Genomic DNA, 14,040 nt, shown 5'->3' with positions numbered 1-14,040 from the left:
GTTTTTCCATTTGTTTTGATTATCTAATGCTATGTAATAAGCCATCCAACAATTTAGTTAGTTAAAGTAGCAGCTGTTGTGTTTATTTCTTATGATTCTGTGGGCTGTGTGGTTTTTCTGCTGGTTTCATTTATGGTCTGTCATTGAGCTGGAGACTGGTGTCCAGCAAGGGCTGACATGTCCAAAGATGTGTGTTGCTTTTTGAGGGTAGGTATGCCTGGAAGGCTGGGGCTCTCAGATGGACAAATGACCTCTCCACATATCCTTTCTTTCTTTATTTTTTAAAATTAAAAAAATTGGGGTAATATCCACATGTCCTTTTTGTGGGGTAGAGTAGGCAGATTTTAGGGGCTTCCATAAGCATGGAAATGAAGCTATCAGGCCTGGAATGTGGACATGATCGTTTTGCTGTGACTAGAAGAAAAATTCTGAGATGTTCTAAATCAGAGCTGCCTAGCCTTTTGGTGTATCTAGGCCACACTGCAAGAAGACTTGCCTTGGGCCACACATTAAATACACAAACACTAATGAAAACTGATGAGCCAAAAAAAGGTTTTATGTAAATTTACAAATTTGTGTTGAGCCACATTCGTTGCCATCCTGGGCCACATGTGGCCCACAGGTTGGACACATTAAATTACAGCTGCAGGAGAATGAGAGAGAACAGTTAACTTGTTAATAGATGTGGACCAGCTCTGAGAACAGACTGCTCACATTCCTGTGTATCTGTTGGAATTTAGGATTACTTTCTAGGTGGCTATGTCTGTGATTATCCAAAAGGGAATAGCGAGGCACCATAGAACCCCTCCTCATTTTATTTACATGTGAATTTTTCAGTCCATTGCCCACAGCTAATCCATAGGAGCTGACGCTCTTGCTGACTCTGAGCCTATCCCAGAAATACCTCTGCTTCATCTTCTCCCACCTCCCTTGTCTGTAACTAAAGTAAATTTTTTTAGAATGGCTTGTATCTCTTTTCCCGCCACTTGGTCCATTTGATGTATAAAAACACTCAACAACACCAGGACAGTAGAAATGTTGTCTTTCACCTAGTCATACTGCTGATGGTTCAGGCTTCATGCCTCAAGGGCCTGGTCTTTCTTGCTGTCCATGGCCTAATCCTTTTTTTTACAAAGTACTTTCTTGAAAGTTAAAAAACAATTTTTTTAACACTTGCATTCTATTGATTAACTTATGTCACAGAGCCAGTTGGGAGATGTGGTTTATTGGGGACCATTTTTGGAAATCATCCACAGTATTATTAATATTTGTATCCACCATGTTGCTGTACCATGTATATTGTTATTTTAGACACTGGGTATATTAATGAATAAATAAGTACAAATCCCTCCCCGCTTGTAGCTTGTATCTTAAGTGATTAAATAATTAAAATGTGTAATGTGTTGGTTGGTAACAAGGTCACTGAAGAAAAAAAATGCAGGAAGAGATAGACACTGGGTGCTGGGAGTTGCAGTTTGAAAAATGAGTGGTCATAGAAGAAGCCTTTATTGATAAATTGACAGTTGAACAAAAACAAGAGGAGGTTAGGTGCTAGAGGGACAAGGGTGGAAGTAATTTAGGAGAGAAGCATGGGAACTATGTAGATTAAAGTCAGGAGTCTGCCACGTGCTACCTGACACAAGTAGGCAGGAAGACCGCAGGGGGCCCCCAGAATGAAGAAAATTCCTGCAAAGATTGATTAATACCTTATTGGTTACCCATACCATAAAAGGAAAACAGACTGCAAATATACCTTGTAAAGGTTAACATTAATCCTACTCTTTCTTTCCACCCTCTGTTTCTGTCTACTGGTTAGTAATTTTCCATAGAATCTACAAATAGCTCAACTTCTAGAGATGGCTGTGGGTCTTTTTTCCTTCTCTTTTTTTTGGAGAATCCACTCTAAGTGGCTTTTCTTGCTTATCCTGTCTGTTCAGTAAACTTGCTTCTGATTTAACCTCTTGTCTGGTTCAAGTCTTGAATTCTTTCCAGCTTCTGTGTGAAGCTGAGAACACTCGTGGCTCCCTGTTGGGTTTTCCCTAGGGACTTGTGATGCGGACCTGGGCAGCAGGGTCTGTGTGTTGTAGCTGCGATGAACAAATTCACAGGGACTGCAGAAGTCCTGTGGAGAAAAGGGGACAGCATGTGCACTCTCTGAGTGAGAGGGCCCTGAGCCTTGCCTGGACAGGCTTTAAATTGCTCTTCTGGGTATATTACATTTACTATGTAATAGTAAGCTGTGCTTTACTAAGCACAGGTTTGCTTTAGGTGGTTACCTTTCTTTTACAGATAACAAAGGAAAGAATGTTGCTAATGACTTCAAAGAAAAGGGTGTTTCAGATGCAAGGGGGGAGGTGGTTGAACTGGTTACACTCCATACTTGGGAGGTTTAGCACAAAGACTTTAGGAAGTTACTTTAAAGATATGCAGTAAATATTTTCTGCTTCAATTCAGGGTGAGGGAGTTTTAACAAAAAGCAAGCCTCAAAGCAGCCTAGGTACAATGCAGGCCTGATTCCCCATGGGAAAACAGATCAGTGGGCTCAGTTCCTGTGTGCCACTCGCTCCCCGCTGGTTTTCCAAATCAGGCTGGGCTACATTTGCCATGTTATTCGGATAGGTTTCCTATAGTTCCTATAGACTTGCCCCTCCAGTGTCAGAAGCAAGAGAACTTTTAAAATGCCAGTGCAGTTAAGAGATGGGTTAGTTTAGTGACAATACAAGTAGGGAGAAGTGCTTAGATTTGAATTCATTGTGCAGGCACAGCTTCAGAATTTACTTACGGACTGGGTATGGAGTGTGAGAGAAAGGAAATTGAGGACGGTTTAAGCCACTGACCTGAGCTACTGAAGGATAGGGTTGCCATTTACTGGAATGGGGAAGACTACAGGACCAGCAGGTTTTGAGGGGAGGATTGGTTTTGAAGGGGACCAGAGTTTTACCCACCTCAAGTTGCTTTTTGGGATATTGATTTTAAATTGCTCATTAAGAAACAAGACTCAGAAAGAAACTTTGACCCTCCCTCCTTTACTGCGTGAGAATTCCAGATGGAAAAAACTTGTTCCAGGAAGAAAATCTTAACATATTTAGCCTAATTTCAGTTGAGTGTGGTAGATTGGAGGTTGTCAAACCCAGCCCTGTTAACGAGGCACCCCTAGCAGCATCTCATTGTTTCCTGGCTGCTTAGCAAAAACTTACCTGCCTTTTATATTCAGCTCTTCCAGTTATCTGTAAATGGCCAACTCTCACTTTTGAAATCTAAGATCTCATCCCCCACCATTTCTCCTTTGTCTAAAATATCATATACCCAGTTTTGCTTCACTGTCTTTGGAATTTTCATCCTTGTGAAAATGTATCAAAAATTTGACTTTCTTCTGTTCACTGTTGATTATTAGCCCAGTAGAAGAACCTAGAAGGTAGGAGGAAAGGTAGTTTTTTTTTTTAGCCCCTAGTTTATTTGTGATGGTTTGAAATGTCAGTAAAAGCTAACTGTTTTAAAATGTGAGTTATGCTTGTATCCTATTAGACGTCCCTTTTCGTAGCAAGGGAAGCTGATAGGAAGGAGGAATTGATACTTTGTAATAAGAGTGAGGGATCTTGTTAGCTTTAGCCAGACTATTGGTTTTTCTATGCTGATTTTACCCTTTCCCTGGTACACCTTGTTCATAAATTTCACTGTCACCTTTCTACTAGAAAAAGGCCTGAGGTAAAGTCAAGCAAATTTATTTTAAAAATTTATTTTCCTTTTCTAAGGAGAAAAGGTAGAAGTTGAGACTTTTTAATTAAACCTTATTCTGTATTTGAGTTCATGCTAGATCTTTATTTGATCATATATGTTCACCTTGGTTTAACCCAATTTATAGATATTTAGTTGCTTTTGACAAGAGAAAAATTCTGGTCTAAATTAAATTACAGCCGCTGGAGAGTGAGAAACACAGGAATAATTAATCATTTAATAACCGTGGGCCGATTAACAGAAGATTGCTTGCATCCCCTGAGTGCACGTACGTTGGAACTTTGAACCAACCTTTCGGCCTCGGGATCCTGCTATGCACGAACTTTCCGGGACTGTTGCCATAACCAGTCAAAAGTAGTAAACGTCTCTTCCTTACAAACTGTGCCTCTATGAAAGAACTGCCTGCTCGTCACCATTTTTCTTCCCCTTTTTATGTGTAGAGAAAGAGCAACAAGTGATAAGTTTCTACTGGGCCAGCCACTGAAAGGTTTTCTTAGGCTCCGCGGAGGAAGAAATGGCAATCAGCCACAAAGTGAGGCGGCATAGAGCTTTATTGGGGGGTGCACCCCCCGGGTGAGGTTCCAGGGAAGTCGCGCCCAAGCAGCGAATGTGGCGGGGTTTTATCTTGGTTGGCTGTCTTCGTGGGAGCTGGGGATTGGTCCCCTTTGAACAAAGCCGCAGGGTATCATTGGTGGTTCTCCTCGGGCTCAGGTTGCTATGCGGATGTCTGTTTTGGCAGAGCCCGCCCTTTCGGCTCTCTGGTTTGACGTGGGCGGTCTTTTCCGGGTTGTAGTTCAGCCGCCATTTTGTCGTTCAGCCGCCATTTTGTCCTACCCCGCCGATCCAGACACCGACGAGTAATGGGACTGAGGGAAACAGGCCTTGCTAGATTTCTCCCTGATACATTTAGTTTCTATTATGATACTAATGTTCCTTTCCTTTGAGCTGGTTTTTCTGTCTGAATTCTTTTAGGCAGTCCTTTAGGCAAGAGGGCAGCGGGAGGTGAAAGGTTCTTTCTGGGTCTTTTGTTTCTTAATAACCGGTTTAAACTCAATATACCAAAAGGCTTATTTTGGGGTGGCAAAATTTTGGTCCCTTCAGTCCCATCTTTGAAACTAAAGTTTCATATTTCAGAAGCTAAGTTGGTAGGTTGCATGAATGGTTCTTACTCTTAATTACGCTCCAGGTTTTTTTTTGGCAGAATCTGGACTAGAATGGGGTGGTGTATCAAGATCTCAGCATGGGTATATTGCATTTGTGTAGGGTGTTCTGACGTATGTGTCTTTTTTACTTCTGCTGGCTGCTTTTTTTGTAAATTCTAAAGAGAGAATTTTCCACTTTAGAAAAGATTTTATAATTTTTTCTCCTTTTAGATTTATCAACAGACGAATTTCTTCACTGCCAGAATGGCATCACTGACTACCTCCGCCCAGTGTTCGGCATCTGACAGTGCTTGCAGGAGCCCTCCGAGGCAAGTCAAGCAGGTAAATCACTTTTAGGCATTCCTTTTTTTTTTTTTGAGTTTTTAAAAAATTGAGCTGGGGGATGTAGCTGACTTCATTGATGTTAGCAGAAGTATTTTAAAAATGTCATCATGGAAGCTAGTAAACAGTATTTACACTAACACTTGTAAACTTGAACTGATCATTGATTAAATGTCTGGAAGTTACTGATTGCTCAGTGGTACATTTTGAAAACTAGCATGTTTTAGGGTATAGGTGTCTAGTTGGGAATTTGGGATCAAGTTACATAAGTTTGCATTTTATCTCTCACTTCATTCTGATTTTTAAACTGTAGATAAAGCAAATGTATTCTTATAAAAGAGTAAAACTTTATAATATATTTGTCTTTAAAATATTTATAGGGACTTTTGACTCATCTCTTCCCCCAGAGTCCCTTTCTCGTAAGATAATACTACTAATCAATTTGTTGTGTCTTGTTCCAGATCTTTTCCCTAATATATCAATGTACATCATTTTTGTTTTGTGTTTTCACAAAAAGTACACACTGTTAATGTAGTACGATTTGTTAAAAAAGTGGAATATGGACTTGATGGGAAAGTGTGGCTTATATAATAAATGATTTTGACATAAATGGCCATTTCTGGAAGGAAACATATTAAGACCTCAAACCTTGAATAAAAACAAATTGCAGATAGATAAAGACTTAAATGTAAAAAATGAAATGATTAAAAACATTGAAGAATATGTAAGAAATATTTGTGAAACTTCAGAATGAGGGAAGCCTTAGGACAAAACTATGTTAGGGTTAAGAGGAAGAGAGAAACAAATTTGACTACATAAAATTTAGAAAATAAAATTGTGTGGCTACAGACAGGCTTTCACAGTCAGGAGTCAAGAGATGGTAAACAATATGATCTCATCTTTAACAGGAACCTAAATAACAAAACAAACAAGCAAAATATAAAATATAACCAATGACTCTGAAATAGAGAACACGCAGACAGTGTCCAGAGGGGAGGGGGGAGGAAATTTCAGGAGAAAAGGGGAAGGGTTTACGAGAATAAGTATAAAGGACACATGGACAAAAACCAAGGGGGGTGGAAATGGGAGGGAGGGAGGGAGCACTGGGGGGGATGGGTTGGGATGGGAGTAAAAGAAAACTACTTAAACAACAATTAAAAATTTAAAAAAGATAGTAAGTAAAGTCATTGTCCCTTATGGATATACATCTTGTTTATCTGTTTATCTGCCAGTGGTATTTGGGTTGTTTCCATCATTTGGCTGTTGTAAATGATGCTGCTGTGAATACTGATGTACAAATACGTGCTTGAGTCCCTGTTTTTATTTATTTTGGGTGTGTACCTAGGAGTGGAACTGCTGGATAATATGCAAATTCTATGTTTAACTTTTTGAGGAACTGCCCAACTGTTTCCCACTGTATCTGCACCATTTCACGTTCCCACCAGCAGTGCATGAGGGTTCCAGTTACTCCATATTCTCACCAATACCATTTTCTTTTTCCCCCTTATTGTAGCCATCTTAGTTATGTGAATGTGCTCTCTTTTGAGAGTGTGATTTTTAAGGAAAAAAACCATTTGTAGTTATCTTACGCATTGCAAGATTGTACAGTGTTAGATAAGTGACTACCAGTGTTAAAAAGTTGAAGGTTTTCTTGTTTCCTGGGTTATCAGAAACCAATCTAATTGAAATGTAAATATCAGGTTTATCTTATGTTTATCCCAGGTACGACCAAAACTGCCACTTTTGAAGATTTTGCAGACAGCAGGTGCACAAGGTGAAATCTTCACGGTTACCCAGGTAAACTATCAAGATTCTGTTAAAGAATAATGGAGAAGTAGAAGCCAATGAATATGTAGTTCTGAACTCAGGCCTAAGACAGAAAGGTCTTCTGAGGTACTGGGGAGGCAACTTTCACTCTGTTTTAATGGCCATCAGTCAAATTAAGTTGAATTTCATATTTCCTTTAAATTTCCTTTTAAAGTGTGTTATCAGCTAAACATAATCATGAGGCTGTTGATCTCAGAATTAAAATGCAAAACATGTATAAGATTTTAAATAATGACTCTTGTCTATGATTTACAGGATATGCTGCCAGGCAGGAATTAAAATGCTGTAGTTTTGCATTATAAATGTGTCAGATACTCTCTGGAGCACTGTGAGTTATTTTAAACACTTAGGCATTTAAATAACCTATTTAGCTTCTCAAGCTTTTTAAAAAACAAAAACAAACTGAATTTTTGAAGTAGAAAAGACACAGTATTAAAATGTTAACTCTTTCCACTATGCTTGCTTTTAGTAAGGCAAACTCTTCCAAAACAGAAGAAAACAAAATTACTAAGCTTTTTATGAGTTCTGTTAAAAAGCCTAACACCTGTCTGCAGTGCTGCACCCCTGAGCCATGACAGCTCATAAGGAAACAAGTCTCGGGGCATTTCAGATTCTCTAGAATACTCATATTTTCTTTATTATTTTAAATTAAGTACACTATTTTGGACTATATCTCTAAAATCCTGATAAGTGACTATTTTCAAACTTATTAAAAGTGTGGATTTTACTATCAAAACTATGAATTACGCTGTTTCTAATCATATGGCAGAATTTACCTGGATGAAGAAATGAAGTACGTAATGTTCAGGAGAAATGTTTTACTGGGGAAGAAGTTGGACAGAGGCAGTTTACGTGTTAGGCCCTAAGTTATGAATCTTGACCCTACCTGTGTATAAAGAGGAATTTCCTAAATACTTTTAAATATTGGTCCTCAGTATGTGCATTGAGGCAGTATGGTATAAGGAGAATATACAGATTTAGAGTGGTGTATATTTTTCTGAAAGTTGGGTAGACATAAATACAATGTTCCCCCTTTTTTGCCCCCCTTTTTTTCTAGTAGATGTTCTCTCCATCTTCTTTTCCCCTGGGTATTTGATTAGCTATGAGAACTTCGTTAATACTGGGATGTGCTGCCTGGGATAGCAGTTGGCCTCAGAGCATCATTGCTCCTAATATGATGGGAACAGTGTCAGATAGATCAGCAGATATCCAATAATTTCTGAGAAGGTGGGGTCCAAAGACAAAGATAGCTGCTTTGGTGTGATTGTAATCTGAGATAACAAGATTCTTACTGTCAGTAAGTGAACTTGATTTGTAAGCAATTTTTAAAAATCTGTTACCTATAGAAAACAGACAAAATTTGATCATTTTTAAGTATTGAATTATGAACTTGTCTGTGTTCCCTTCCATTTTGTGAACCTGGGAAAAAAGACTAAATTTTTGATAGACATTTAAATTCTGTTTTATGCACTGATAGAGCTGATGGTTTATTAACCGTTAAGTAATTAAGTGAACATATATCAAAGGACTATCATTGTTATGTGCCCCTGGACTTGTAAAATATTTTTAAGAGCCAGGCAAATTTAAAATTTTATTCCCTCTTATAATATAAGAGACCCCTTTATTTGGATTGGTGAGGAAAACTTAAAGGGGTACTAGGTAAATTCACCACTTTTTCTCATTGCCAGTCATTTCTGTTATAAAACATAAGGGTCTTTTAAAATCCAGAATGATAATAAGTGGAGGAACCTAGTAGTTGGGGTCCACTATACTGTTGTATGATCCTGGACCCCTTATGTTCTACCTCTTTCTCTAGCAAAACTAACTTACCTTACCTCCTTATAATTCATTTGTATGTTTTTGACAAGCAGCTGGGTAGAACTCTAATGGTATTTTGGTCCCATGCAGGTCATGCACTATCTCGGCCAGTATATAACAATGAAGCAGCTGTATGATCCGCAGGAACAGCATATGGTTTATTGTAATGGAGATCTTTTGGGAGAACTCCTAGGATGTCAGAGCTTCTCTGTGAAAGATCCAAGGTAAAAGAGTGAGGGTTTACTTTTGGGGGTGCTTATACCGTACGTTATTAGTGGTTATATGTTCCTTTATTCCAGAAACATTTAAGAGCCTACGTAAGTCAGGTAGCTGATGAGTCACTAAGGACATAGTAGTGACCAACAGTCTCTGATTTTATGGAGCTTAAAGTGTGGTGAGACAGGAGCTCTTCCCCATGTTAATCAAATCATCACACTAACACATGGTAAAATTATACTATGATAAACATTACAGAAAAGAAGTACATGAAGTTGTGATGTGTGGGGTTTAGGATCTTTTTAAACATTTTCTGTTACTTTATTGATTATGCTGTTACAGTTTGCTTGATTTTACCCTTTGACCCCATCTATCAAGCATCCCCCACTCCCTCAGGCAAGTCCCCCACCATTGTTCATGTCCATGGGTCAGATATATAAGTTCTTTGGCTACTCCATTCCCTATACTGTAGTTTACATCCCCATGGATATTCTATACTACCTATTGGTACTTCTTAATCCCCTCATCTCTTCAGCCATCCCTCCATGCCTACCCTCCCATCTGGCAACCATCAAAACGCTCTCCTTATCCATGATTCTGTTTCTGTTCTTGTTTGTTTAGTTTGATTTTTAGATTCAATTATTGATAGATATATATTTTTTTGCCACTTTATTGTTTATAGCTTGGATCTTTTTCTTGAATGAGTCGCTTTGGTGACAGTGAACTCCTTTAGTTTTTTTTCTTGTCTGGGAAGCACTTTATCTGTCCTTTGATTCTAAATGATAGCTTTGCTGGGTAGAGAGCAGTGTTGGCTGTAAGTCCCTGCTTTTCATGACTTTGAATATTTCTTGCCTGTCCCTTCTTGCTTACAAAGTTTGTTGTGAGAAATCAGTCGACAGTCTTATGGGAACTCCTCTGTAGGTAACTAATTTCTCTTGCTGCTTTTACAATTCTATCTTTATCTTTAACCTTTGACATTTTAATTCTGATGTGTCTTGGAGTGGGTCTCTTTCCATCTATCTTGTTTGGGACTCTCTGTGCTTCCTGGGTTTGCATGTCTATTTCCTTCACCAAATTAGGGAGGTTTTCTTTCATTATTTTTTCAAACAGATTTCCAGCTTCTTGCCCTTTTCTCCTTCTGGCACCCTTATGATGCGAATGTGAAACCTCTTGAAGTTGTCCCAGAGGCTGTTTATACTATCCTGGGTTTTTTTTTGTTTGTTTGTTTTTTGTTTTTGCATTGTTTTTCCTTCTCTTTGTTCTGATTGGTTATGTTTTTCTTCCTTTATATTCTAAATCATTGTTTCGAATTTTCGGCTTCATTCACTCTACTGTTGTTTTCCTGTAAATTGTTCTTTATTTCAATTAGTGTGTCCTTTGATTCTGACTGGATCTGTTTTATGCTGTTGAGGTCCTCACTAAGTTCCTTGAGCATCCTTATAACCAGTTTTTGGAACTCTCATCTGATAGTTTGCTAATCTCCATTTTGTTTAGCTCTTTTTCTGGAGTTTTGATCTGTTCTTTCATTTGAGCCATGTTCTTTGTTTCCTCCTTTTGGCAGCCTCCCTGTGTTTGTTTCTATGTATTAGGTACAGCTGCCTTGACTCATGTCTTGGTAGTGTGGCCTGATACATAGTAGGTGTCCTGTAGGGTGCAGAGGCACAGCCTCCCCTATCACCCAAGCTGGGTATTCGAGGTGTGCCCTTCATGTGCTGAGTACACCCTCCCCTTGTAGTTGAGCCTTGGTAGCTGTTGACAGTTCAGTGGGAGGGATTTACCCAGGCTAGTCAGGGGCAAGGACTGCCTGTGACTACTGACCACTAATCTTTGCCTAACCTCCGTGGAGGATCAGTGGTGCAGGGGCAGGGTGGTGGTGCTCCATCATCATCTGTAGCTGTCTACTGGGTGTGCTGGCTCTGGGGTTTCCTGGGTGGCATAACCCAAGGTCAGCCCCCACCTATGTTTTGCCTGTGGCCACCCTGCCTGAGCTATAAAGCAGTCTGGGCTGGCTTCTACTTGTGCTTGGCTTGGAGATTCCAAGGTGAAGCCAAGCTTTGAATGTAGGCTGGTGCTGATAGTGCTAGGCCTGGGGCTACTGAGGCCAGCTGTCGCTTGTTTGAGAGGGGTTATTAAATTGTGCAGCTTGAGTCAAAACCAGCCATTCATATGGAAAAGCAGCTTTGGTGGGCCAGTACATTGAGTGGGGATCTCTAAGGCGGTTCAAACAGTGTTAGCCATGTTTATGGAGTCTCAGAGTAGGCACCAGCCCTCAGGCTCTGTGGTGGGAGGGTGTAGAAAAGGGACAATGGCCTCTCCTTGCTTTGATGTCAGACACTAGTTTCTCCCCATATGCCACTGGTGCCTTTTAAGCTGCTACTCTGCTGCTGGAGCTTGGAGGGAGTCTGAGTAGGTGAGTCTGTGTATGTGTTCTTTAAGAGGAACTGTTTGGTGCTCCAGCAGTTTCTTGCATTGACTCAATCTCCACTTGTTTTTGCAGCCAGAAGTTGGGGGTACTTACCTTCCTGGCACCAGAACTCTGGGCTAGGGGGCCTGGTGTAGGGCTGATACTCCTTGCTCCCTAGATATTCCTCCCAAATATTTATCCACCACATGTGGAGGGAGAGACTAGCCTGTTCTGAATCTGTACCCCTCCTACCAGTCTGGATGAATGTGGTTTCTTTAATTCCATAGTTTTCAGATTTCTACTCAACTCAATTTCTGACAGTTCTAAGTGATGGTTGTTTTTTATTTTATTTGTAATTTTGATATGGTTGTGCAAAGAGGCGAGCCATGTCTGCCTGCTGCCATCTTGACTGGTAGTCTGGGGCTTAGGATCTTAAGTGTCAAGGAAGTGTTCCTTGAGAAACTGATATTTGAGCAGAGAGGCAAAGGATAATTAAAGAGTCAGTTAGAAGTTGCTGGTTGAAGTAGTGCTTAACGCAGATTGAATATCATGTGTAAAGACCTGGATGTTAGGGAGCTTGATGTGACTAGGTTAGAATTTTGTGAACCGGTTGTAGAGAAAGGAAAAGTGAGATGATGAGAGAAAAGTAGAATTGCTGGGTAATCTGAGGTTGATAATGGGGTTCATAAAAATCACAGTAGCACTTCTCTGATCTGTTGTGTGACTTTCTTCATTTGCATGGGGTGTTTGGTTATTTGTACAATCAAAAGCTAATTAGTAATTGAGAAGCCAGTATTCTCGTTCTCTCTGTATAGCTTTGTGATGACTTTCTTCTGAGTCATTTTGTCTTCTGGTCAAAGACTTCCTTCTACTTTCACTCCCTGATTAAAATGTGCATTTTAACTCTTATAAGGAAGTAGTAGTCTGCAAAGGAAATCTCCCCACTTTGGTTCCTCAGCTAATTAAGTAAAACGTAAATTAGGCCCTGGCTGGCATAGCTCAGTGGATTGAGCGTGGGCCTGCGAACCAGATGATCACGGTTCAATTCCCAGTCAGGGCACATGCCTGGGTTGCAGGCCAGTTCCCAACAGGAGACTCATGAGAGGCAACCATACATTGCTGTTTCTCTCTTTTTCTCCTTCCCTTCCCCTCTAAAGATAAATAAATAAAATCTTTTAAAAAAACCAAAACGTAAATTAATCAGTTTTTAATGGGGACAAGTAATACAAGTAATAGGATTTGGGCATTAACATCTTGATATTTTATTTAAGATTTTTATTTATTTTTATTTAAAATTTTAAATTTAAAAAATATTTATTTTTAGAAACGGGAAGGGAAGGAGAAAGACAGGAAGTAAAACATCAATGTGTGGTTGGCTCTCACGCACCCCCTACTGGGGACCTGGCCTGCAATCCAGGCATGTGCCCTGACTGGGAATCGAACCGAAGACACATTGGTTCTCAGGCCTGTGCTCAATCCACTGATCAATACCAGCCAGAGCATGTTTTTATTTATTTATATATTTTTAGACAAAGGGGAAGGGAGGAAGAAAGGGGGGGAGAGAAACATCAGTGTGTGGTTGCCTCTTGCGCGCCCCTCTTCTGGGGATCTGGCCCACAACCCACGCATGTGCGCTAAGAATTGGCGACCCTTCGGTTTACAGGCTGGCACTCAATCCACCGAGCCATACCAGCCAGGGTAACATCTTGATATTTTAATAATTTAAAAAGGTCTATTCTGGGGGAAAAATTGTCTTTCCACATGTTACAAAGTTGGGAGATAGGGCATATCAGAAATACACTTAACATTTTAATGGAAAACCATGGGGTTATTAATTTTTTATTTCTCTCTCTTTGACAGTCCTCTCTATGCTATGCTAAGAAGGAATCTTGTTGCGTTAACCACTACTACTGCAGGTATGATCTCATTATATTTTTTAGTCTATCACAGCTTTGAATTCGGAGGGGGGCAAATGATGGGAAGGGAAAACAAGAAGGATCAAGGTGGAGATGGAATGCTGTCTTGGCAGGACTTGGAGGGACACCATTACACATAATGTGGTTACTGTGCTATTTATCTTTTCATTGTGAAAATTTTTCAATGTATTCAAGATAGATTGTTATAATTAATGTGTGTTCCTCTTAGGCTTAGTAATTGTTAATATTTGACTATGTTTGCTTCAAGTGGATATACTTTTATTATTATTTTTTTTTAGATTTTATTTATTTATATTTAGAGAGAAAGGGAAAGAGAGAAATATCAGTGTATGGTTGCCTCTCGTGAGTCCCCTGCTGGGAACTGGCCTGCAACCCAGGCATGGCCCTGACTTGGAATCGAACCGCGATCCTCTGGTTCGCAGGCCCACGCTCAATCCACTGAGCTACACCAGCCAGGCCATGTGGATATACTTTTAAAAGTTCTAACAGATTAGGATTTTTTAAAAACATAACTACAATGTCATTATTATACCCAACAGTATAATAATAAACTAAGTAACTCCGTAATACTACCCAATAGCCAGTTTATGTATAGTTACCCCCTGTTATCTCAGAAATA

General features: G+C 39.7%; 1 protein-coding gene across 6 annotated transcripts in view; it reads left to right on the top strand.

The window, feature by feature from the left end:
* The window catches only part of MDM4 (MDM4 regulator of p53), a 38,524-nt gene that overhangs the window by 9,423 nt on the left and 15,061 nt on the right, over positions 1–14,040 (top strand). Inside the window, exons 1-5 of one of the 6 annotated variants that reach the window (XM_037067227.1) lie at positions 189–207; positions 5,121–5,219; positions 6,942–7,016; positions 8,955–9,088; positions 13,345–13,400. In XM_037067227.1, coding sequence (XP_036923122.1) covers positions 5,142–5,219; positions 6,942–7,016; positions 8,955–9,088; positions 13,345–13,400 — 343 coding nt within the window. In that variant the 5' untranslated portion in view covers positions 189–207; positions 5,121–5,141. Of the gene's footprint in view, positions 1–188; positions 208–5,108; positions 5,220–6,941; positions 7,017–8,954; positions 9,089–13,344; positions 13,401–14,040 lie in introns of those variants that run through there. The other 5 variants (XR_005069622.1, XR_005069621.1, XM_037067224.1 and 2 more) reach the window with 5 other exon arrangements.

The sequence above is a fragment of the Sturnira hondurensis genome, unplaced genomic scaffold (assembly GCF_014824575.4).
Source record: "Sturnira hondurensis isolate 20B ecotype Veracruz unplaced genomic scaffold, ASM1482457v3 Scaffold0017082, whole genome shotgun sequence".
NCBI lineage: Eukaryota > Metazoa > Chordata > Mammalia > Chiroptera > Phyllostomidae > Sturnira > Sturnira hondurensis.
This window is presented reverse-complemented; position numbering and strand designations above follow the sequence as displayed.